Consider the following 27423-nt stretch of genomic DNA (forward strand, 5'->3'; position numbering starts at 1 on the left):
AACGTTGTCAATGTGAAGGGTGTGCTTCATGACTCTTGACAAGATTAGAAATGTTGAGTTCAAAATTAGTAAGTTTCGGCCTTAAATCGCCACGGAATTCTATATCTAGCTTATTTCTTTGTTTTGTTAAAATGAAATTAACATGACTAAAACCAGCTTCAACCATGTACGCACTGGCCGGATGGGAACCACCGACATCCATTTATTGGTAAATACGTCATTTTGGCCAACTTGATTAGCCTCCGTAACTATTTTCATGACCTTGCTCTATCTTATAGGTCCTATTCATGTCACTGTTCCCACGATTCACTCTTAATTGCATTGCCATTCAGGATGGAGGTAATCCAAGTTAACCGAATTAAATATTACCTTTACAATGATGTCTTATATTTTTCTATCGACCCCTAACAATGTTATATCAACCACTTTGGCAACCACTGGTATAGAGTGTGGATATCTAAGAAATGCAATATTCTGATGGACCATGAGGCTTGCTTAAATATGAGTTTAAATATTGATATTTATGGCTTATTTTGCCTATTTTCAAAAGGAGTAACCCTTGTATTAAATCATTGAGTTTTTTTACTCCAGTTAAATCAAGACATTGATATGTATTTTAAAAACATAAATTGAATGCAAAATAATATAAGAAGAATAATTTTTGCCATACTTTTTATGGAATCTTCAAGTTTAACTTTTTGATGAAACTGCATCAGAAATATAATTAGTAAAAAAATAATAAATAACTGTAATTGAAACCATTAAATATGAACTATGAGTAACGAACTGTAAAAACCATTTATGACGATTGGTTCGATTAAGGTTAAATAAGGTAGGTATGAAATGGATGAATGAAGAGATTAAGCATACAATACAAAGAAAAAAAAAGGCATTATGATGGCAACATAAGAGGAGTGGTATAATAATCTATTCCATGAGGAACAGGCAAGGAGATTTACTTGGTTGGTAAAGGTAGCAAAAGTTCAGTATGAGCAGCAGTTAGCTAATTAAGCCAAAAAATTCTAGGTAGTTCTTTTGACATTCTGGCTTGGTTGACAGCATGGTTAGTATATTCCCTTGCCAGCCAAAAGCCTGAAGGTTTGAATTCTACTGTAGGCATGGATGTTTGTGATTGTGAAAGTACTAGTGCTGGTGATGGTCAGTAAGGAGGACGATGTAGTTGTGGTTCGCTATAGTTGGTGGATTGAGTGATGGAAACGGACAGCTGTAGAGTAGGTACCTTCCCTCGATGAGTCTTTGGACTCCTTGGAAGTATCACATAATAATAATAATAATGTAACGAGCAAAAAAAAAAAAAAAAAAAAAAAAAAAAATTATAGTAGGATGAATGATTATGGTAGAGCCTCTGTAGCTCAGTTAGTATAGACAAAGCCCTTTGGTCGGAAAGATCCGGGTTCGATTCCCATCATTGAGGTGAGAAACTTTTATCTGGTCTCTTGAGTTAGCCAGTCTCATACGCAGGTAGGCAGTTTTTCACCCGGAAATTCGGGTTTTTCGTCCCCGAGAACAGCAAACCGGCCCCGTGAACACACATGGTTTACAGTCATTAATATGTCCCAGCTATATGCCGGTCCCTAGCATGGATAATATTGAGGGATTGGAGAAAGCAATGGTGAGCTACCCTGTAAAAACTCTCACCAGGAAAATTTTGTGGGTAATGCTTACATTGGGTCAAGTTCCAAAGGAGTTCCAATTTCCATTACTATTTAACCTGTATGCTAATGATATTAGCAAGGATTTGGATGGTGATATTCAGTGAATAGATTGAGCAAATGGGCACGGGAGTGGGGATGCCAGTTCAATGTTGCAAAATGTAAGGTTTTAAATTTTGGGGAACAAAGATGGGATGTAGAATTTATGCTTGGTGGGGATATATTGTTGAAGGTGGAGGAAATAAGTGATCTTGGTGTGATGTGGATAAGGATCTAAGATTTAGAGGATTTATCGCCAAAATTGTGAGAACAACACAATGAATTCTGGGAATGATGCAGAGGACACTGACTCGTAGAAGTAAGGAGATTCCTGTTCTTCCATTGTATAAGGCACTGATTAGGCCACATATGGATTACTTGCGCAGATTTGTGGTCACCTGCTTTTCAGAAGGATAAACAGATGTTGGAGATAGTCCAGAGGTGGTTTCTACTAAGGTAGTTTCTGATCTCTGGAATGTTGAATGTGAGGAAAGTTTGAGAAGATGTAATTTACAGAGTCTAGTGGATAGGAGGAAGAGGGGTGATATTGATACAGACCTACAAGTTGGTAAGGGGTTGTTATAGGATCAATGTTGGAGAGGTTTTACAGAAAACAGTGGGAGATGAGGGAAGAACCAGAGGTCATCCCTGGAAGCTGTATAAGGAGGGTGTGAGCAAGGGGTGAGAAGCAGGTTTTATGCATGGAGAGTTGTGAATTATTGGAATGCTGCATTGCCCGAGTGTGTGTGGCTTCTGCAGAGAATTTGAATGTGTTTAAGGCACGGTATGATGAGCTGTGTGTGTGTATGACAAAAGGTATCTCCTAGATGAGTGTAACTCCATGTGGTCTTAGGATAAATTACATATATACCCTTTATAAACAAATTGTCTCTTTATATTTAGATTTAAAATTGTTACATTTTTAAGTGATGTTATATTTACCCTTTGTTGGCAATGAAATCTCTTTAAACAAGAAATTAAAAATAAGAAATTGTCATTTCTTATTTTTATGTTTTTATTTATTTATTTTTAAATTTACTTTTTTAATAGAATTTGAGAGCCAAGTTTCTGAAGAAATGTGGAGCAAAAGAAGAAACCTTTTAGCATTTTGGTATGGCTTTCATTGCTCTTTAATTGCAGTGCTATTTAGATTGAATAGTTATTTGTAAGTTTTATTAATAGTGGGTAGTGGCATTGCTAATTCTTTCGTAGGATTAGCAATGCATTTAACAGCTCATATTCCTTTTTCAGAATTGTTTGTTTTGTGGTGGTTACTTGATCAAGTTGTTAGGCAAATGTGACATACTCCTCTTTTGTGTTTGTGGATATTCACACACCAAGGCAGCAACACCTTTTTTGTTCAGTGGTGTACAAACATTAGAATTTGCACATGATAATGTAGGGGTAACCTGACATTACTGCTGCCCTGGAGAAATACTTAAGTACATCTTCCTTTCTGATTAGTCATATTAATTCTTCATATGACAGTTTGGTTGACTTCACTTGTTGCATGAGATTATGACTACTGTCAAGGAATTGGGTAGCTGGAATGTTGATTTCTGATCAACCTTCCTCCAGGTGGAGGAGGGTTGATCAGATCTTGTAATTATATAGTTATTTTGATATTGGACTGATTTTTTCCAGATTCTAGCATTTTTAATTTTACTATTAACCTGTTCACTCTGGGCTGTATTTTGTGCCTTATGCTGCACTTGTACAGCACAACACACATCACATTGTGAACATGTTGAACCAAAGTCTGGCTTTGGATTTATTGTTGGACCATAGTTCTTTATAAATATATACAATCGTCGACAAGTTTCGGCAGCTAAGTCTGTCTGGCTTCTTCAGGACAAGAAATAGGTACACTAACGTTAAATGCTAAAAAAGAATGGAGTAACAACAGTTAAATTAATTAAAATTGAAATGACGTGTACCATCAAGCACATGGAGTGTGGAGTCTTGGTCATTGTTTATTGATCGCGTTTTATAGTTTTTCATGAAGTTGATTAAGCTTTTCCAAATGTCTTTTAGTATCATACCTTGATATCAGACAATCTCAAGAGAAATCAAGGCATGATACTAAAAGACATTTGGAAAAGCTTAATAAATTCACTATGCTTAGCAGAACTCAACTTTGCGAAAACTATAAAATGCGATCAACAAACAATGACTAAGACTCCATGCTTTTGATGTTACGCGTCATTTCAATTTTAATTAATTTAACTGTTGTTACTGCATTCTTTTTTAGCATTTACGTTAGTGTACCCATTTCTTGTCATAAAGAAGCCAGACAGACTTAGCTGGCGAAACTTGTCGACGATTGTATATATTTATAAAGAACTATGGTCCATTAATAAATCCAAAAAGAAAATTTCTCATACTTAGTGTCAAGGGACCAAATATTAACAGTTACAATAAACCAGGTTTCTTGCTTAATATGGGTGTTGGTTGGCCAAGTGGATAGCTCATCTCCTCTCCAACCAACAGACTTTTGTTTTGAATTTCCACTCTAGACTTGGATGTTTGTGAATGTCTTTGTGTGAAAGATGAATATCATTGCCCAGTGTTACGATGTTGTAGTAGTAGTAGTAGTAATAGGTAATATTTACTTAATATGGTTTAACTCCTTTAATTAACTATCTCTTGAATAATTTGTCCTATCTCAGCAGTGCCTATAATGTGTCTGTCTTTGTCTTGCTATTATATACTATAAGAGTCTGATCTACAAAGAGATTGTCTCAAGGTTAAGCCAACTCCTTAGTAACAAAGCTTCTGAAGTTAACTTCTCTTAAGGTTCTGGGAAAATTTGTTTGTTCCGCTGCGACATGCAGAACCCTTAGATTGGAAAAACTTCTCAGTCAAGAAGTGAACCTTCAGATATGCACATGGTTAATCTAATATATTTCTATATTAAGTTATCAATTATCAATACCTTCTATAATCAACATGTTTGCAGTCGTAGTCTTCATTAACAATTATCTCCCGCTTAGATCCGAATAATTTATGAGTGCCGCATCAGATTCTTAGACACAGGCAACCAAATTAATAAGAGCAAAAGGTTATTTAACATAATGATCATCATACAGGATAAAGAACTTTTAATTATCACTGTACTACTGGATTACAAAGTAAAATTAATCAATATACATCACACAGTAATTAATACTACAAAAACATTAAATTCAAAGATTTAAAGCTCGCATTCTTAGATTATAAAAATAATAATGACTTTTAGGTGTTAATCAAGCTGTCTGGATTAGACAGCTCTTAAACATAGCTAGCAATCAACACAAGTACAATTATAATACATAGCACATATTGCTCACCGACTATGATTAAAATATCAGTCTCAAAACTTTATGAAGATCTAAGATTCTTAAGTTACAATTATCTTCCTCTCTCACATTATTTGATTAAAGGTTTACTATACCGAACTCGAGGATTCCTCATGCTTGTCCTTGCGATTCTTGGATTCCTTTTCTTCCTTCAATGTTAAGGCTAAATTCCTGTCAGCTTAGGTTGGTCCTCATGGAGTCTGCATACCAATCATCTATGCCTAGAATATTCTTAGCACGAGGTGATTCTGCATCCATAAGGCATGCTACCTGGCCACTATCTTTTCCGGGAGTTGCCCGTTGCTTTGAAAATCCACTATTCGTTCATCGTAGGGCCTAGAATCCGTGATCCCTCTAATCATGACCCGACACCTCTGACTTCTGCCACCGAGAGAGAACAGAGACTCCAGACAAAAAGGCTCTTGAGGGGAGTTTTCAGCCCTTTTATATCAACCCCTACCGGGACTCCTTGTAACCCTAAGTTTTCACCTGACACCACGTTATTCCTTTGCACTCGTGGGTCTTGCTTATTCGTAGCGTCTTCCCCGAAAACTTAGGTCGCCTCGTGCCATATGTGCACGTGACCGCTCGAGGCAACTTACTAATCCAGTGTCTTGCCCGTGTACTTTGACCTTACGATCTCAGTTGGTTATATGCAATTTACACAGTAATTCTTTTATGTCAATTCTAACAGAAAATATGTATATAACAAATTCATTGTCTAAGATACAATTTAGTAGGTATTTTAAACCGGAATATTCACAAGTTTTACACTAATTACGGTATTCAATATTTGTCAGGCTATATACAACTTATACTAAAATACAAGCATATCCTTTTCAAGGGGTTTAACTTGTCAAAATATGAATGAAACATTCCTTAGTGAATTGTATTCATTCACAATTTAACACCAGTGTGAGATCGCTACTCTGCTTATTAGATGCCTGAAGTTGCTGGAAAAAGTTCCATGTGTGGTTTAGAGAAGTTTCCAGATTATTAAACCTTTAATTTGCCCATGTTGCTAATGTACTATAGGTTTACAACCATTTATTGTTGGGATCCACATAAAAAAAGTAGTTATTATTTTGTATTTGGTCACTTAACATTAAAACTTGAGTTTTTTCTTGGTTTATTAGTTGACCATATATTAATAAATGATATACGCAAATTGTCAACAAGTTTCACCACCCATTCTGTCCGGCTTCTTCAGGATAAATATGACTGTACAATAACGTTTACTAGTAAAAAAGAATAGAGTAACACAGTTAAATAAATTAAAATTAAAACTGATGCGTAACATCATAAGCATGGAGCGTTGTGTCTCAGTCATTGTTTATTGAGTGCATCGTATAGTTGACTGTGTTACTCCCTTCTTCTTTTTTACTAGTAAACGTTATTGTACCGTCATACTTGTCCTGAAGAAGCCAGACAGAATAGCTGGTGAAACTTGTTGACAATTTGTGTATATCATTTATTAATATATGGTCAACTAATAAACCAAGAAAAAAACTCAAGTTTTAAAAAAAAGGAGTTCTTGGTTGGCTTGGTTGTTTAATTCTAACATCTGTTGGGCTGTTTAATTCTAACATCTGTGTTATAGTTAGTAAGTCTTTCTAAAGTAGAGCCAAAGCTACATATGTGCCATATTCATAAATCCACATGATCCATTGGTTTCAGTGATGTCATATCTCTATAGGATCTAAGTTTCATTTTGATTTTGAATTTAGGAATTTACTGAAGTGTCCATTCAATTTTTGGTATAAGGAAATGCAATGACTTTATTTGTAACAGCATTCTGTGTAAGTTTTGATTTTTATGCTAATACTTTTTTTTTTTGTAATAATTTTCTTTCATCACAGCTTTTCAATAATACTTCTACTGCTACTACACTGTATATAGAAGACACGTTTCTCATTGATGGTTACAGAATGGACAACATTGAAATATTTGCCAATAAATGTGCATGAATTGTCCTGTCATTTTACATGAATGAAAATTTGAAAACAACTCATCCAGTCCTCAATAAATCAAACATTAAAATGTCATTTAGATTCCACTTTTTTCTATGCTGAAAGAGTCAGATATTTTGACCCTTTCAAGAAAGGAAAGAGACTTCTGACTGACTCTGACAGCCCATTCCACCTAGTCACCACTCTCCAAGCAAAAAATCTAGTCTTTACATCCTTGCTAACCACAAAGTATGCACCAGGGGGACTCCCCCCCCCCCCTTTCGAGTTTTCAAAATTCGAGTCATCAGAATTCAAGGAGAACTGGCCTACGAGTCCGGAACTCAGGGAGGGGGGGGGGGCATATGTGCCGGGGGCGGAATCCCCCCTTTCGAGTCTTCAAAATTCGAGTCATCAGAATTCAAGGAGAACCGGCCTATCAGTTCGGAACTTGGGGGATTGGGCAGCGTAGGTGCCAGGGTCTTCTATATACTACACTGTATATAGAAGACACGTTTCTCATTGATGGTTACAGAATGGACAACATTGAAATATTTGCCAATAAATGTGCATGAATTGTCCTGTCATTTTACATGAATGAAAATTTGAAAACAACTCATCCAGTCCTCAATAAATCAAACATTAAAATGTCATTTAGATTCCACTTTTTTCTATGCTGAAAGAGTCAGATATTTTGACCCTTTCAAGAAAGGAAAGAGACTTCTGACTGACTCTGACAGCCCATTCCACCTAGTCACCACTCTCCAAGCAAAAAATCTAGTCTTTACATCCTTGCTAACCACAAAGTATGCACCAGGGGGACTCCCCCCCCCCCTTTCGAGTTTTCAAAATTCGAGTCATCAGAATTCAAGGAGAACTGGCCTACGAGTCCGGAACTCAGGGAGGGGGGGGCATATGTGCCGGGGGCGGAATCCCCCCTTTCGAGTCTTCAAAATTCGAGTCATCAGAATTCAAGGAGAACCGGCCTATCAGTTCGGAACTTGGGGGATTGGGCAGCGTAGGTGCCAGGGTCTTCTATATACTACACTGTATATAGAAGACACGTTTCTCATTGATGGTTACAGAATGGACAACATTGAAATATTTGCCAATAAATGTGCATGAATTGTCCTGTCATTTTACATGAATGAAAATTTGAAAACAACTCATCCAGTCCTCAATAAATCAAACATTAAAATGTCATTTAGATTCCACTTTTTTCTATGCTGAAAGAGTCAGATATTTTGACCCTTTCAAGAAAGGAAAGAGACTTCTGACTGACTCTGACAGCCCATTCCACCTAGTCACCACTCTCCAAGCAAAAAATCTAGTCTTTACATCCTTGCTAACCACAAAGTATGCACCAGGGGGACTCCCCCCCCCCTTTCGAGTTTTCAAAATTCGAGTCATCAGAATTCAAGGAGAACTGGCCTACGAGTCCGGAACTCAGGGAGGGGGGGGCATATGTGCCGGGGGCGGAATCCCCCCTTTCGAGTCTTCAAAATTCGAGTCATCAGAATTCAAGGAGAACCGGCCTATCAGTTCGGAACTTGGGGGATTGGGCAGCGTAGGTGCCAGGGGAACCCCCTCTTTCGAGTCTTCAAAATTCGAGTCATCAGAATTCAAGGAGAACCGACCTATCTGTCCAGAACTCGGGGGGGGGGGGGGGGGCAGATAGGCCCCTGGTATAAGTATAAATATACACATGCACACACATATCAGCATTTGTGTGTGTGTGTGTAGATTAGTGTTTACATAAGATTTGTATATACTGTACATATTACTCTCTGTATTTAAAAGATTATCACAGAGAATTCAAAGGCACAATCCCCAGAATTTTGAAAATTTTAAACTATCATTATGATTTAGATTAGGTTGATTGTGAAAGGCTTCATAGCATTCTTTGAAGAGTCTCAAATTTGACTTCACAATCAACCTAACCTAAAATTTTCAAAATTCTGGGAGATAGTGACTTTGAACTCTTTCTAATAATAATCATTTATTTGTAATAGGTATATGCAAATCTTATGCAAAGTTTGATGTATTGTTTGGTTTGCAATCGTGAATATACGAGGTTTGGCTAGGAAATTCCTGAACTTTAAAAAATAAAAATTTTCCTATCTAACTTTGAAGTTATTTGCCCTTGTCACCTTCAAAGTACTCTTTTCCATTTTGTATACACTGTTGCCAGCATTTCTTCCATCTTTTGAAACATTTCTGGAATGCTTCTTTCAGGATACTGCACAGTTCCACTAGCGATTTTTTTTTTTCTTTATCAATTCAATCGACTCAAAACATCAGCCTTTCATTGGCCCCAAATTTCAATTTGGGAATAAAAAACAGTCTGTTGGTGTGAGGTCTCAGGTGAATAAGCAGGCTGTGGAATGACTGTTGTTTCATGTTTTGCCAAAAATTGATGGATAAGTAATGATGTGTGTGTGTGTGTGTGGGTGAATTATGATGATGCATCCATCAGTCGACTGAAGTTCGGCCATCTTTGAAACATTTTCTCCAATTGTATGTTTTGAGTCTGGCTTAAGGCCTCATTCCCAAATGCTGTTTTTAGCCTTTCAACCTCTCTATGAAAGATTTTCCCAATTGGATGCAAAATCACACAGGTTTGTTGACCATGTAAATAGCTCATTTTAAACACAACAAAAAATTGCCAGACGCACTGAACACGTATTGACATTGAATAGCCATAGTACAATAACTAAGGAAAATAACATGCTGCAGTTTTTGCTAGGTTATTTCCCAATGTTGCTGCTAAATTGCAGCATATGAAGCACACAGCTAGTAGTGCTTGTTGCGCAATAATTCAAATTTGGGAATTTCCCAGACAAACCTCATATATTTTTATATAAATGCATTTTATATACTTATCTGTGTATGTTTTCCTGAAATATTTTAGTTCATTCTTTTTTTTTATATTCACTTTGAGTGATTTATTAATTGTATATGTTCTCTGTATGCACTTTTCTTGCATACAGAGAACATATACAAATTTTATAATTTAATTTTAATTAATTTTTAATTTACTAATTTCTTCTTTTCTGAACTGTCTCTCTGCACTTGACCATAACTGTTATGAGCTGTGTGTTCCTTTGCCCATTTTCTGTTTATTGCTGTTTTAAAATGATCAGTTTTTCCACAGATTCCTGGTAGTATCACATTATTAGTGGAGAGTGGTAGAATGAAAGCATGCCATAATGTATGCTGTCATTCCATTCTTGCTTCAGGTAACTCTGTTATTTTGATATATTTACTCTGATGATGTGATGAGATACTGATCACAAATACAAATGTTTTATATTAATGTCTATGAATTATTGTATTAATAATCATGTCATATCCTAGAATTATGAATTATAACAATCTCTTGGACAGAGAGCACAGATAATCTGCTCTTCATAGGACCACTTCAGTTTATAGTGGAGGGAGACCTCCTAATATGTTTGTGCTTGCTTTTTTTTTTTATTTTTTTATTCTTCTTTTCTCTATAGTTCTGTATTCTTTGCTCTGCTTCCACTGGGTGTTTTTCCTTTCCTATTCTAAGCATCACCATCACTGAGATCCAGTATCTTGCAGCTGTGTTATGTGGCTTATGTATGTGGCACTATATATGTGGCTTGTGAACCTCTGGAGAAAGGGTGCTGTTTATGTATTGTTTTGGTCCTGCTTCAGTGAAATGAGTAGGCCTTGGATGGCATGACTTGGCTAGAATCATTTGTTAGTGGTGTAAAATCTCTCATGATATGTTACTATGTAACTTATCATGCTTGTTTTTACATCTTTTTCTAAGAATGCACTTAAAGAATGTCAATTCTTGTCTGTAATAATCTTGTATTTGTAATGATTTAACCACAAGTCTTTGTTAAAATAAAGTGGCACAAGATGTCATTATGTGACGCTGTTAACTCATGTCTATATATGGCAATTTCAAAAGCCAAGGGAAGTATGATGTCATCATGGTCGGATGTCAAATACGTGACCATATATGGAAGTTTTGAGCGATACATGCATGAGTGGAATTTCAGGTCTACATAGGCAAGATGTTGAGAAGGACTTTGTCTTAGGGATTTCACCTTCTCTTACCTGGGTCTGCTGCCACGTGAGGTCTGATGTCGGTAATCGAAAGAGAAGTGTTGTAGGTCTTAAGATTTTCACCTTCTCTTACTTGGTAACTTTAAGGGAAGAACCATAGAACTAAGTCTGAATCAGAAAGAATTGAAATTGACAAAGACTTGTAATGCAATTGTGTATTTATATATATATGTTAATGTGGATCAGAAGATGTAAATATTCCTTTTTGATTTAATTAAGTAGTTTGTGAACAACATACTGGACTGATTCTGTCAATGCACTATCCTGAAAATTTTGAATCTGCCTAAGATAGTTTAAGTGATCAGTAATTAAGCCACAACAAATTAAGGGTAAAGATTAACATAAGTAGGGAATGTTAACAATATCTGCTTTGTCTTTAGTTTAAATCTTATAATCTCGCACTCAGTACATAGTCTAACTGGTGCAGTCATAAAACAAATAAATTTGTCAGACTACAGAGTATGAGAACATAAGATCTAGTAGAAATAAATAAATGATGGCAGTCGATAGTTAAGGCAGTCAACCATTTAAACTAAGTTAAAGTAAAAGAACAACAAAGACAATGCATGGTTGAGAAAATATGTAATAGAAATATGAAATGTTATAACTGTATGTTTCTTTCTGGTGCATAGGGAACTCTGGTGCTGAATCACCATGCATAGTAATGCTAATCTTGTTTCAGTCAAAAATATGCATACATTTAACAACCCATTAACCTCCAACTTCTCAGACTATTTTAACTATCCATTTGTGAACCTCCAGAAAGAGGGTGCTGTGCATGCATTGTTTTGGTACTGGCTTCAGTGAAATGAGCAGGCATAGATGGCCTGGCTATCCTTAGGCCTTATGTCCCCTCCTTTGGGATGCTATGAGTATTATACTCCAACTGCTTGTAATGACTCCATCTGTGGCTAATGTGGAACTGAAGAGCTTGAAACCAAGAATGCACCTGCCAAACACTTAAATTTGTGAACTGTGAGGGAGAACATTCCACTTACTTTGGATTCTGTCAGAGATGGTAGGATGAAGGGATCCAAAGATTAATAAAGAGCAGAGGAAAAAGGAAAAAGTTTACTGCAACAGCATCATTTAATAAAAAATTCTCTTACACTGAGAAGATAACAGAAAAAAAGTATCTAAGGGAAATTAACTGGCATATCTGTTCTACCTTCTCTAATTACATCCTCACACTCAAAATCATTCATTTAAATGAAAATCATCTTAAGAATAAAATAAAGTTATGGTAAGAGTACTTACTTACATATCAACAAAAATACATCCAGACATTTCAGCAGAAAAAATGTATATAAAATGGTGGATACAAAATCCATATGTGAATCCAAAAGTTTTACAATTATCATTATCCTGGATGTAGATCAGTTTGACAATATCTTGAGTATTTTTCCTGAAAAGGAATACATGGATGCTAGCCATTCACAGTTTCCCAGAAAGGGTAAAAAATCCAAGACTGATAAAAGCAAGACCTCAAAAATCAAACTCAAAATCAAAATCTCCTAACATAAATACATTCAGCAGTGAAATTGTAATGAATTCTTCCAAAATGTTAATAACACGAATGTCTTCTTGAAAAAGCATAAGCTAATGTTTTTTTTTTTTTCCCTACAAGAGACTTATATGAAACCTGCCGAGGATCTTATATTGAGGTGTATATGTCACTGTCATCTGTAAGAACAGAATAGTGAAATTGCTGTTCTAGTTGAAACCTGTACCCACTCTTTTCCCATTCTGACATCCAGCTTGATACCAACATAGAGGCAGTTGTTGTCTGCCTGTTAATCAGGATCTCTTATCAATTGCTGCACCCATTTCTACATGGCGCAGGTACATTCCAGAAAGCTTAAACTTCAAATACATCTGTCATCAGAGCCAAAATGATTCCTGGGTCCAATTTGCATCTTCTGTAACCAGATCATCCAAGGACAAATATGCCACTCACTTGTTTTGAGTATTTGCCAAAAGTATTTGCATTGCCCAAAGGCAAATGCTGATACTCGGAGGGAGAGTTTTAAAATAAATGATTAACTTGTCTTATCTTTTATTGTTTCTGAAGAGCAGTAAATATTTTAATGAGACACAATCCTACTCCCATAAAAATTGTGCATTAGATTGTTTAGTGTGACTTGAAACATCCATTAGAGATACTTTCCTAAAATCAACCAGTTTTTGTGACATTTGTCATTCTTTGACACAGCTTGGAGTTTCAGTATACTTAGAGAGAGAGAAAGATTCCTTCTAAGAGCACACTTCTGTAAGACAAAAAATGTGCTCTTAGAAGGAATCTTTCTAAGAGGTTTAATCTTTCTAAGGAGGTTTTATATAGAGTTTAGGGGATGAAGGTCCTCATTTTGGCAAGGATTATTTTAATTTTTGAGTTGAAAACTCTGTTATGCTTGCACGTGTGGAGGAGTTTTACAGCTTATGTACTTGGAACCACTGTTACATTGATTCTTAAACCAAGTATTGTAGAGTCATTGCTCTTATTGCAAAAATTATTATGACTTTCTGTAACTTTAGTTCTAGGTCGAATATTACTGATCTTTCCCTTTTATTTAATAGGATTACTCCACAGCATTGTTTTAGGAATTTGGAGCATCATATTGAATTGATGAAAGAATTGGAGCAGTTTATAAATAACCAAAAAAGTATTGATTTCCTTCCTTGCAGATATTTCTTGCTTTCTCTACAAATTAATGTTTAAACTGTTTTTGAATATCAGTTTTAATGTAGTTTAATATCTCATAAGGCTCTTTCAGCACAACTGAACCATATTTGAGTGAAGATTGTAAAGTATAAGAAGTAAAATGCTGTAGATATCTGTATTGAATTGTATAATTTAATTACTTTGATCACATATTGCAGTTTCTTTCATTATTTATGGTATTTAAAATTTAATTAGTATTTAAAAATACCTTGCAATTGCACTAAATAAAAGAGAGATGGTAAGGAAGGAGATTAAAAGTAAAATGCTGCAGATATCTCTGCAGTCAAATTATTTTACATTAGATTTTTTATTTTTCGATTGTTTTACATTTTATTTAAAAAAAATTCCCTCTCCCAAAAAATTTCATGTCATATATACTAGGGGGCTCTACCCCCTGACGCCTACAGTGCCCAACCCCCGTGTTCCATACTGGTAGGCCGGTTCTCCTTAAATTCTGATGACTTGAATTTTGAAGACTTGACACTCGGGGACTACCCTGAGTGTCAAGTCTTCAAAAGGCCCTCCCCACGTGTTCCGGACTGGTAGGCTGGTTCTCCTTGAATTCTGAGGGACTCTGCCCCCCCCCGGCATCTACGACGCCCACCAATGGCAGCCCCTGAGTTTCAAAACGTTTCAAATAACTTGCCAAAAATGTTACAAAAAAAAAAAAATATTACACAAAAACGTTGCAGCCTACATCCGTTTCAAGCCGACATCACATCTGTTGCCAATTTCAGCTTATCATTTTATAGTATAGAGTAGATATAAAAAAAAAAACAAGTCAAATATTGAGAAATATGAGGTTGACTGCAATTTAGAAGCAGCTACTTTGTAGATTAATAAAGATATCAGTCAATATGCCGCTTCTAAATTGCAGAGGATATACTTGGCATAAACCAAATGTTTTTTAAGGAGATTAGTTGCCTTGTCAAGACAAAGATCCTGCTCTCACCACTTCAGTTTCGTAGTAGTTTCTAGCTTACCATTTTCTTCCATCACTGTATTCTTCAGTCCTCTCTGCTTCCCAGATCTAGCCTCATGTCTCCCTTCAACTCCTGGAACTGATTTTAGAGAGAGTAGATATCATTACAACTCTATAGGAAATGCAAGATATTCTCATGGAACTCATAAAATAAATGTTTAGAAATAATTTCTAGTAGTAGCTGAGTTGTAAGTGCAGTATCACTTTAGAATATATCCATAGAATATATGATTAGTATTTAAAAATACTGGAAACATTTTGATGATATCTGGAATTGTAGTTAAAGTATTGGAGAGGCTGGTGAGAGATAGGATACAAAAATGGGCTAATAACAGTGGTATGCTTTGTGCTTGGTCAGCATGGGTTTGTTTAAAAGGAGGTTATGTTTTACCAATTTGCTTATGTACTATAACAAGATAATGAATGTGTTGGACAAAGGAGATGCACATACATAGTGGTATACTTAGATTTTTCAAAGGCTTTTCATAAGGTTTCTTTTAAGCTCTCTTAAGGTTTCTCCTAGTCTCTGAAGAGAACCAACCAGTTCAAAACAGCTGTCAAGCCAGTCAAACCTTTATCAAATGCACTAATAAAAGGTGAATATATGGATGCTTAGGCAACACTCATGTCTTTTAAGTAGTGCAAGCTAAGGTAACTCGGGGATTCTGAATATTGTATTCTTGTAAGCTCTCAGGTCAACTTATGAAACTTTCATTTCTACAAACATTTGGCTTTGAAATAATGTTGGATCTAGTATTCACTTTGCCTATGTAATTTTACATCACTGAAATGAAGCCTGATGGCTCTTCCTTTTAGTAATGACTTTAGCTAGATTACCACACCACAAGTTGGTAACTAAATTGAAGCTGATGGGATAGGATAATAGATTAGTGGGATGGATTTTGATATTGGGATGCCTTTAACTGATGATATATTACTGTTTGCAGATGATGCAAAACTGTGGCGGATGAAGTGTCATTCAAGTCCTCCTGTGAAGTTGTCACAGGAGGACTTGAATAAACTGTATAAGTGGGCAACAGTATGGAACTGTCATTTCATTGTTGCAAAATGTAAGGTTCTGAAATTTGGCAGGCAACAATAAGATGCAAAGTATACACTTGGTAGGGAAATTTTGGAGGGAGCTGAGGAGGCAAGAGACCTTGGATTGGTGGTGGACAAGAACTGAAGTTCAGAGGTCACATAGAACAAGTTGTGAAGTTGTCACATTGGATAATGGCACTGATGGGGAGGACCTTAACTTGCAGAAATAGAGGCTTTGGTTTCATTGCATAAGACCTTAATCATGCCTCTATGGATTATTTTGCACAGATTTGGTCTGTGGGTTTTCATAGTGATGAGGATATATTGGAAAGGGTCCAGAGAAGACTGACTAAGGTAGTAACCGGTCTTTGGAATGTGCGATATGAAGACAGATTGAGAGAATGCAGTTTGCAAAGCCTTGTGAATAGGAGGAAGAGTGGGGATATAATTGAGACATTTAAGTTGTTAAAGGATTGTGATATGTGGAAGATATTTTTTATAGAATAGGGGAAGGAGGTAGAACAAGGGGCCATACCTGGAAAATGTATAAGAAGGGTGTGAGAAGAGGCATAAGGAGCAGGTTCTTTGTCTGGAGAGTCGTTGGTAAGTGGAATGCATTACCTGACGTGCTGAATGCAGATACATTAAATGGGCTTAAAGCACAGTTTGATGGGCTTTGTGTGTAACAGTATGTGACTTTCATGATGAGTCTTTTGACTCCATGTAGATCTGGTGTTAAAATATCTCACATGCTGTCCTTTTATATTAATATCTAGGTTACATTGTTTATTAATCTCATTTAAGCAAAAATTTATTCGAATATATGAAAATATTCAAAGAAAAAAATTAATTACTATATAGCTTTTATTTCTAGGATTTTAGGTTTGTGTAACAATTATGCATATGTGATAATGCTATCTGCTGCTTTTGATCTCCTTGGTGGAAAAACTGGATGTCAAGATAATCAAAACAACACAAAATGCATTCAGGTAAGTCTTATTTATTTATTTAAAATTTTTTATTTCAACTATTTTGGAAATTTTTTAATCATTCGTATATTATACAGATTTTTGATATTACAAAGGATACTGGACAGCCATTTTTTTTTTTTTTAGTTTGATTAAACAACTTGTCTGTATTAAATTGGATAGAATGAAATGAAAATAATGTATACATGTGTGTGTGTAATTGTATACAGACACATATACACATCAACCCTACACATTAGAGGTAGTAAAACACAACACAAGTGCTGTATGTATTGGCAGATATTCAATAGTTTCTATCACTCACTAATGCGCTCTCTCTCTCTCTCACACACACACACACAGTTTTTTGTTATCCCTAAATTTTATTTGCATTGAAAATAAATTACTAGATGGTTAGCTAGTACGTTGTCTAATACCTCAGAGTACCTAAACACTAAATTAAAAAATTTTTAAAGCAGGAAAGAAAATGATGAGGGGGAGGGGGAATAATAAGTAAGGAGGATTACATAATTTTTCTTTGTTGCATTGTCACACCTTGGAAGAACAGATTGGGCTTACTTGCTTTTGAAATTCCTTTCCATTTAATGTATAATCCACATATTACTTAGCCAATGCTGATTCACCCAATCCAAAGTAAGATATCTCTTTCTTTCCTTCTTTAATAATAGTTTAATTTATTGCTTGTGCTGATTGTGAGGTACTATTAACCACTGCTAGCCTTTGATTAATACTTTAAAAGTAATAATCCAAGGTTAAAAGTTTATTTAGAATCCTTTAAAACATGTACATGTCCTTCATTCAGTATGAACTCACATATCAAGTATTATGACTGTATTATGATTTTGATAGAGGGACATTTATTTAACTGAGATTTAACGTTTTAATTTAGAATCACTATTGATATAGGCTGATTCTAGTTGCAAGTATTACAAAAAATGTTAAGAAAAATATTTAAAAAAAAGGTCATAGGATGAAGGGGTATTGTAGTTTATGTATACTAATACCAGAAGTAATCAAAATAAGGATAATACTTTTTTCAAGAGTTCAAGAGTGCTGAATCTGTTCATTGCATCAGAGAACTTAACACTAACCAATCTAGTTACTCTGCTTCTGCTTGGAGAAACTGATTATGTAGTTTTGACATGTGAGATTGCCAGACATGCAGAATTTTCTCTTAAGAAGAGGCATATATGTGGAATTATGAAGCAGGTGATTATGACAAACTGAGGAATCAGCTTTTAGCAGTGTGCCATGACATAAGCATTTGGAAAGGATAGATGGCGATGCATGGGAGGTGGTTGAGGGACGTTTGAAGAAAGCATTATCAGAATGAAACTGTCAGGAGTTAGATGGATGAATAGCTTCATTAAGCAGGAATTGCACATAAAGAAAAGGTCGTGGGGGGTTTATAAAGAAAAAGTTGATCAGCATGCCTACAAGCAGTATAGGACATAAGAAAGAAGGGTGACCTGTGTGGAAAGGAAGATCATTATGAGAGAAAGCTAGCTGATGAGCCCAAAATAAATCCTAAAGAGTTCTTTTACTATGTGGAAAATAAAAAGGAGAATGACTCTGGAAGGATGACTTTAAAAAGTGCTGATGGTGGGAAGGTAACAGAACTAAACCAAACAGTTGAATTACTGTGTGAACTTTTTTCCAGAGGTGTACCATCTAGGTGCATTGCAATGCCAGATGTGATATTGATTGAAAAGAGAATATAGATTGAAAAAGTTGAGGTGCTTCAAATATTGCAGAACCTCAATACGATATGCCGTCTGGACTTGAAATACATTACGAGAATGTGCAAGAGAACTATCAGCTTCTCTGACCAAGCTGTTTAATTTAAGCCTCAGTACTGGGAAGGTGAAAATGAAATGGAAAGAGGGTAAAATGGCCCCATTGCATAAAGGAGACTCCAAGACCTAAGTAGCAAATTATAGGCCAGTGTATCTTAGGAGTGGTGGTTTTAAGGTATTGGTGTTGAAAGATAGAATTCAGGACTGGGTTGATAAGCATATGATATTCTATAAGGGACAACATGGTTTTGTGAAGGGTTGGTCTTACCTTAATAATTTGCTTACTTTTTTTGTAATAAAGTGATGATGGAGTTGGATAAGGGAAATGACTACTCAGTGATATTGCTAAATGATGCACTGAATTACTCAGTGATGCACTTTGGAAAGAGATCAGGAGTCGTGTACTATACTGATGGAACTGAACTGCAGGAAACTGATGAGTCTAGAGACTTGGGTGTGATTGTGGACATGGAGTTGAAGTTTAGAGGGCATATTGTGAATGACCAAAACAGCACATCAGATTACATGGTTGTTGAAGAATACACTAACAAGCAGGGATAAGAGAGATTATTGTTCTTCTATATAAGACCTTAATAAGGCCACATCTGGACTACACACAGATCTGGACTCCTGTAAGATGAAGTGGTGGAGAGGATCCAGATGTGAGTGACAAAGATTGTGGCAGGTCCATAAACTTGCCACAATCTTTGTCACTCACCTCTGGATATGGAATGCTTGCTATGAGAATAGATTGATAGTTTATAGACTTCAAAAATTAGCCAATAGGCAAAAAAGGAAACATGATAGAATAATTGAGATGTGAAAGGGGTTTTTGTAGGATTAACACTGAAGACTTTTTTCAGTATATGGCAAGAAGAGAGAGAATAAGGGGTCATCAATGGAAGTTGAGCAAGAGTGTGGTTAGCAAGGATATTATGTCTAGATGTTTTTGGTGGCGCTAGTGTCCTTGGTAAATGTGGCGGTCGAGTTAAGCTAGTCTAGAAAACGTGTTTTTAAAGTTAAATATAGTGTGGCTTTTTGTCACAAATTGTGCTAAAATTGTGCATCGGTTAGAAACAAGTGTCCTTCAGTGGTATTATTGTTTAGAACTGTGTTGTATATATTGTGTTTTCACTGCCGTTTGTTTCACTCCACCCCCCCCCCCCCCCACCCCCCCCCCCCCCCACCCCCCCCCCCCCCCACCCCCCCCCCCCCCCACCCCCCCCCCCCCCCACCCCCCCCCCCCCCCACCCCCCCCCCCCCCCACCCCCCCCCCCCCCCACCCCCCCCCCCCCCCACCCCCCCCCCCCCCCACCCCCCCCCCCCCCCACCCCCCCCCCCCCCCACCCCCCCCCCCCCCCACCCCCCCCCCCCCCCACCCCCCCCCCCCCCCACCCCCCCCCCCCCCCACCCCCCCCCCCCCCCACCCCCCCCCCCCCCCACCCCCCCCCCCCCCCACCCCCCCCCCCCCCCACCCCCCCCCCCCCCCACCCCCCCCCCCCCCCACCCCCCCCCCCCCCCACCCCCCCCCCCCCCCACCCCCCCCCCCCCCCACCCCCCCCCCCCCCCACCCCCCCCCCCCCCCACCCCCCCCCCCCCCCACCCCCCCCCCCCCCCACCCCCCCCCCCCCCCACCCCCCCCCCCCCCCACATGGCCAAGGAATGGGGGCAGAACTGATTATTTGTTTAATTCTGTAATCACTGTAGCCATTGGATAGGTAAGTGTTGTGTATATGGTTGAATTCAGTTGAAAGAGAGGTTCCACTAGAACAAAGATTTTAGGCTCTATTGGTTAGAGTTTTAATGATGCCATATTGTTGAGAGAGGTGGTGGTGGGAAAGTTTGTGAATGGATCTGCCTGTGTGAGTGGGTTTTCTATATAGAGTGAAGGAGAAGTTACTATTCGGAAGGCATGTTACTAAGGTGTCTAGGGAGGGTAAACTATTGTTATTTTCTTTTCCATCGTAAACTGGATTCTTGGATGTAGACTATTGAGGTGATTGAGGGAAAAGTCTAATGTGTCTAGGCCATTAGGCCAAACAGAGAACACATCATCTACATATCTTAGCCATATAGAAGGTTTGAGCAGGACTGAGTCTATGGCTTGTTTTTCAAAATTTTCCATGTTAAAATTGGCAAGAGGGAGTGAGAGAGAGGGGAACCCATAGCGGTTCCCTCTATCTATTTGTAAATTTTGTTCTTTCCCCAAAAAAATAACCAGAATTGATGGCAAAGAAAAAGAGATCCAAGATATCAGAAGGAAAATGTTTTTTAAGAGTGTTAAGTTGTCATTTAAAGGAATATTTTTAAACAGTGAAGTGATATCAAAACTTAACAATATATCTGTATTATTTAAAGTGAGATATTTCAATCAAAATTACCTTGTTAATCCTTTCCTAGTGCTGTTAATACTCCATTAAACCTCCAACACGATGTCTTCCTAGAACTTAAGCCTTAATACATGACCACCTGGCTAACTTGGGATGAATTGGGGAACAAAACTTCTCAGAAATGTGGAAAGGGCCTCTGCAACTCTACCACTTTTTTCCTTGCGGTGACATCACTTAAAAAAATGCTAATATGATTGTGCCTTATAAAACATCTCGTGCTGCATCGGTTGTCATGCAGAATAATCAGTCACGTTCATTGCGTAGGCAGAGAGTCCTGTTTGAGAAGTATACAGTCTCCAACAAAAGTCAGTGATACTGTGAATGAGGAATACAGAAGGTATAGGATTAATCTTAGAGGGGAATTTTACATAGGCACATGGAATATTCAGGATCTACAGATGGGTAATCTTGATGTTATCCATAATGAGATGGAGAGGTATAAAATTGACATCCTAGGAATTACAGAGACCAGATGGAATAGAGAAGGTCACTTCAAAAGACAGGATGGTAAGCTAGTTGTTTATTCAGGAGGTGATTCAAAGGATCATAGGGTAGTTGTGATACCGAAACAGTTCAGGCAACACCCTTCTTGGTTATAACCCTGCTAATGACAGGATACTTCGTATTAGATTTAATGCTCATCCTACCAGTGTGTCAATTGTGGTAGCTTATGCACCCCATGTAGATAGGCTTGATGAAGAGAGTGAGGAATTCTATGGAAACTTAGACTGTTTTGAACTGCCTACCAAGGTGATGTACTTTACATCTTAGGGGACTTTAATGCAAAAGTGAGGAAAGAGTATGGAAGTTAGGCCTGAGTGTGGCATGTTTGGTCTGGTAGAACGTTACACCTGTGGTGAAAGACTATTGGACTTTGCCCATGCTTAAGAGATTGGTTATTACCACTACCTGCTTCCAGAAACACCCATGACAGACCTATACTTGGACATCTAACATCGATTGATCAAGGCGTGTTTTTGTGCATACTTGTCCTGGAGCAGAACTGTGGTATACAGACCATCAACTAGTAAGAGCAAAAGTAAGACTAAGACTCCAAAACCATCCAAGTCAGGCACATCCCACTAGACTGGATGTTAGAGTTGTTTATTATTTTAACGGTATATTAGAACACAGAAACTAAGTAAATAATTAATTTATTAACTTATTGCTGATATTTCGCTGGTGTTATAACCAGCATCTTCAGAGCACAAAAACACTGTTTGTCACAATACGCAAGACTATAACAACATGGTGTACTTAAACAAAATTGTAGCAGCAACACAAAGACTAGAGTCCTGATTTTGGCGCCCTCTATCTGAAAAAAAAAAAAGCTATCATATATTACTAGAGTCCTAGAAAGCTAGTTTTTTCTTAATATGACTGTCTCCCAGATCTTCATCAAGTTAATACAGCCATATTTGTTGAGATTTGGAGTGTGTTTTAGGGCTTCTGTTGCCTCAAAGAACAATGTCTCTGATTTATACAGGTTTCTGTGTAGTACTTTTGTGTTTTTCCAGTTGATCCTGTGTGCAGGGGTATCCAGAGCATGGTCTGCTAGGCCCGACTTCCCATAATGATAATTCCGGACGTATCTTTTATGTTCACTGATGCGGATGTTCACAGTTCTTCCTGTTTGACCGTAAGTAGGCTTGATTACATGAGCAGGGTACTTGGTAGACTCCTGGATGTGATAAAGGAGGAATGCTGTCCTTGGGTGAGCGGATGAGGGTAGCTAATTTGCTACATGGTCTGAATGTAGTGCGTAGTTTATGTTTATTGAGAATTCTTGAGATCTTTTTGGATGTGCCTTTAATGTAAGGGATGGTGACTGTTTTGTTGTAGTTCTCTGTGGTGGATGGTGGGAGGGGTTTCTTAAGAGTGTTTAGTATTTTGTTTATTTTATGTAGATTGTAGCTGTTGGCCAAGAAGGTGTGGCATAAGTGAGTCAGTTCAGCAGTAAGAGCCTTGTCATTGGAACAGATTGCTCTCGCTCTATGGGTTAGCGTTTTTAATATGCCATATTGTTGAGAAGGATGATGGTGTGATTGTTTGTGTAAGTATCTACCTGTGTGTGTAGGTTTTCTAAAAACTGAAAATGATAAGGAACCATCTGGAAGATGTGTGATAAGTGTATCCAGGAAGGGCAGACAGTTGTTGGCTTTCAGTTCCATAGTAAAGTGGATTTTTGGATGTTGGCTATTTAAATGTGCTAAGAATGTTTTCAATGTCTCTGGGCCATGTGGCCAAATAGCAAGCACATTGTCAACATAGCGTAGCCAAAGTGTTGGTTTGAGAGTGGCTGTATTGATTGCTTGTTTTTCCAGGTGTTCTATGTAAAAGTTGGCTAGGGGGGGAAGGGGGGGAAGGGGGGGAGCCCATGGCTGTCCCATCTATTTGTTTGTATATTTTCCCTTTCCATGTGAAATATCCTGCATGTATTGTGAATTTGAATAGTTCAAATATATCGGGGGGGGGGGGGGAGTGTGACTTCCGTAGATTGAGGGTTTCTATTAGTGGTACATTTGTGAATAGTGAAGTGATGTCAAAGCTTACTATTAAGTCTGAGCTTTTTAGGGTAAGGTGTTGTAAGATGCTTTTTAGGTGTGCTGAATTTTTGACAAAGGAGGGAGAATTGTTTGTGAGAGTGGCTAGTAGCTTTGCTAAATGTCTAGCCAGTTTGTATGTGGGACTATTTATACTGTCCACAATTGGGCATAGGGGTGTGCCTTGCTTGTGAATTTTTGGTACTCCATAGGTGCTCCATTTGGTGTTCCACCACAGAGAACTACAACAAAACAGTCACCATCCGTTACATTAAAGGCACATCTGAAAAGATCTCAAGCATTCTCAATAAACATAAACTACGCACTACATTCAGACCATGTTAGTAAATTAGCTACCCTCATCCGCTCACCCAAGGACAGCATTCCTCCTTTATCACATCCAGGAGTCTACCAAGTACCCTGCTCATGTAATCAAGCCTATTACGGTCAAACAGGAAGAACTGTGAACATCAGCGAACATAAAAGATATGTCCGGAATTATCATTATGGGAAGTCGGGCCTAGCAGACCATGCTCTAGATACTCCTGCACACAGGATCAACTGGAAAAACACAAAAGTACTACACAGAAACCCATATAAATCAGAGACATTGTTCTTAGAGGTGACAGAATCCCTAAAACACACTCCAAATCTCAACAAATATGGCCGTATTAACTTGCCAGAAGATCTGGGAGACAGTCATTTTTTTTTTTTTTTTTTTTTTTTTTTTTTTTTTTTTTTTCCCAGATAGAGGATGCCAAAATCAGGAGTCTGTGTGTTGCTGCTACAATTTTGTTTAAGTACACCATGTTGTTATAGTCTCACGTATTGTGACAAACAGTGTTTTTGTGCTCTGAAGATGCTGGTTATAACACCAGCGAAATATCAGCAATAAGTTAATAAATTAATTATTTACTTAGTTTCTGTGTTCTAATATACCGTTAAAATAATAAACAACATGTTCGACGAACACATAAGTCTGTCCACACGTTTATGGATGTTAGAGTAATTCTTAGTGGGTTCACAGAAAAAACATCAACTCAGTCGGATGATTTTTTTGGAAACTTGTGAGAAGAACTCGCCAGAAATGTTTGGGGAAGGAGTCAAGGTGATAATACAGGATACAGCCAAGAAGTATCTCAGCTCAATAAGAAGACCAAGAGACCCTTTGGATATCAGATTCAATTTGAGAACTAATCAAAAGAAAGTGGTTAGAAAAACAGAAGTACAAGGACTGAAGAATATAAGAGATGAGATTACATAGAGAAATTAAAAGAGTCATCAGGAAGAACAAGAAAAGTTTTATACTAATAAATGTGAAGAGATAGAGTTTTAAATGAGGAGTCACAATTATAAGAGGTTGTTTCATTTAGTTCATGACCTAAAGCACAAGTTTAAGCCCAAGTTGAATGTCATCAAAGACAGGAATTGAACAGTACTGACAGAAGGACTGGAAATTAAAAATAGATGGAAAGAATACTATGGGGAACTGTACAACAGAGTGGATTAAGAAAATTTAGAGGAGCCCTCAAACCAGGAAAATTTCGATATGGAACCTCCTCCACTTAGGCATAAGGTTGAAAGAGCAATTAAACAGCTTAATAGTAAATAAGGCCTTGGGTGCAGATGCAGTCCCAGCAGAGTTAATTAACTGCAGGAGATGAAGGGATAACTGTTTCATTGTTGATTTCAAGGATATGGGAGACAGAATTGGCCTAGAGCAGGGTTTCCCAAACTGTGTTCCACAGAAGGTGAATAAGTGTTCTGCAAGAAGTTCCTGGAATTTGTAATTTTAGTTTTCAAACATTTTTCATGAATAAATATTTTATAGTGGAAAATGTTCTGAGGATAATAATATTCGTGAATAAGGCGTTATAACAATGGGCAGCGTATTCTCTGTTTTCAAAACTGAAGTTAATGACATCTGTGTAGGAAATGTCAATGACCAAGCGACATATTTTTAAACATGGAAATATTCATGAATTATTGTTAATTTTCACATATTGAAATCTTTCAACAATCGGGAAAGAGAATACTGCTGTTTATGACTGATCATAAAAATTGCCTGCAGCGATTACAACAATGGGCAGTGTATACTCTGTTCTCAAAACTGAAAGAAATAACATCTGTGTTGCAAATGTTAGTGACCAATCAGCAAGGAAGTATAAAGAAAATTTTTCCACTAAAATTGAAGATCAAGGTAGACTGTATCCAGTTCTCAAATCTAGTAATACTGAATACTTTCTTTGCAAGTTCATATTATAGGGTGAAAGTTTCAAAACCGTAGTGCCATGATTTTTTAAAAGTAATAGACCTGCAGATTTAAATTTTAATATGAATAAGAGATAAGGGACTTTGTTTAATTTTGGTATTAAGAAATCTCTTATTGAAGGTGTTTGTGACACAACAGATAGTGAGTCATCCACCAACAGCCTACAAAGTGATCTCCAGGATGTACAAAAGGAGGGGGAAAACTACCAGCACACAGGAGAAAAAGTCTGCATTCACTCATAAGTACTTATAATAATATTATAAATTTTTGGTGATCAGAATGGGATATATCAATGAAAATCAGCACAAATTTAATGAAGTTTATTTTAAATGGTGTTTAATTAATAATTAATGATCAATTAATTAATAATAAAAAATCAGCTAAATTAGCAATTCATTATTAATCAATACATTACAAAATAACCAAGATGTTCCGTGAAAATTTCAGGATTTGTGAAGTGTTCCATCGTCAGAAAAGTTTGGGAAATGCTGGCCTAGAGACTAGAAGTCTGTTTCATACCTCTACATAAGAAGGGAGATATGAAGGATTGCAAGAACTTACATGAGATAGCTTAATGTCTCATTTAAGTAAGATTTAATTAAAGATCATTTTAAATAGGATTGAGACCAAAGGTAAAGCAGAGATGCTTAAGGAACAAGCAGGTGTTAGGAAAGGTAAGAGTACCAGAGATCAGATTCTTTGCCTTAAATCATAGGTTCCCAAAGTGGGCGGTACTGCCCCCCCCCCCCCCAGTGGGTGCTGAAGCCTTCCAGGGGGGGGCCTATAGTGGGATCAGAAGCATTTGGGGGCGTTCAGGCGGTCTAGGGGGTCGGTGGCTCTTTATAGAAGAAATTAATAATATTAATAATATTAATAAAAATTAATTCGTGATTTTGCAATTAGATAATCATTTAAAATTTAAATATTGTATTTTAATTCATCTTATGCCCATCTTACACGATCAATTTTTTTTATCAATTTTCTATTTCAATTATTTAATCATTTGAAAATTTACCATGTCAGATAGAAATAGATGTCAATTTTCTATGTCAATGAGAAAACAGATCATGTATATATGTGTGTATACAGTAGCAAATATATTCACTACTGTATATAAAACCACTTTTCTAATTGATTTGTACAAAAATAAACTCGATTTTATATAATTTAATATTACGAGTAAAAACACGGAAAACTTATAATGAGGGGGCGTTACAAAATTTATGTCTTGCAAAGTGGGCGATGGCCCGAAAAAGTTTGTGAACCTATGCCTTAGACAGATCATAGAAAAGTATAAAGAATTTAGATTTCCTGTGGTAATGTGTTTCACAGACTAAAGCTTTTGACAGTGTTCAGCATATGAAACTGTGGGAAGTAATGAAAAGAATGGGTTTTCCTCAACACACTATCAGGTTGATAGCTAACTTGTACAGAGAGCTTCTTGCTCTCTGTACAAGTTAGCACAAGTGTTGGATTAACTGATTGGCATCCTAATCCCCGTAGATGCCCTAGTGACTAGGACGAAATATAGGAAGTATTAAATTCTATTTTAATTCTTTTTGAGTGTTATAAAATCCGGCTTGTAGTG

The 27423-nt window shown here is 37.1% G+C and overlaps 1 protein-coding gene across 2 annotated transcripts in view; it reads left to right on the plus strand.

Moving 5' to 3' along the window:
* The window catches only part of Cln3 (CLN3 lysosomal/endosomal transmembrane protein, battenin), a 191661-nt gene that overhangs the window by 14030 nt on the left and 150208 nt on the right, over window positions 1-27423 (plus strand). For both annotated transcript variants that reach the window (XM_090410118.1, XM_090410119.1), the window contains exons 2-3: window positions 2763-2823; window positions 16720-16834. In XM_090410118.1, the coding sequence (XP_090266244.1) occupies window positions 2763-2823; window positions 16720-16834 (176 nt within the window). The remainder of the gene's footprint in view (window positions 1-2762; window positions 2824-16719; window positions 16835-27423) is intronic.

Source organism: Typopeltis vanoorti, chromosome 20 (assembly GCF_054136105.1).
Source record: "Typopeltis vanoorti isolate ZY-2024b chromosome 20, IOZ_Tvanoo_1.0, whole genome shotgun sequence".
Lineage (NCBI taxonomy): Eukaryota > Metazoa > Arthropoda > Arachnida > Uropygi > Thelyphonidae > Typopeltis > Typopeltis vanoorti.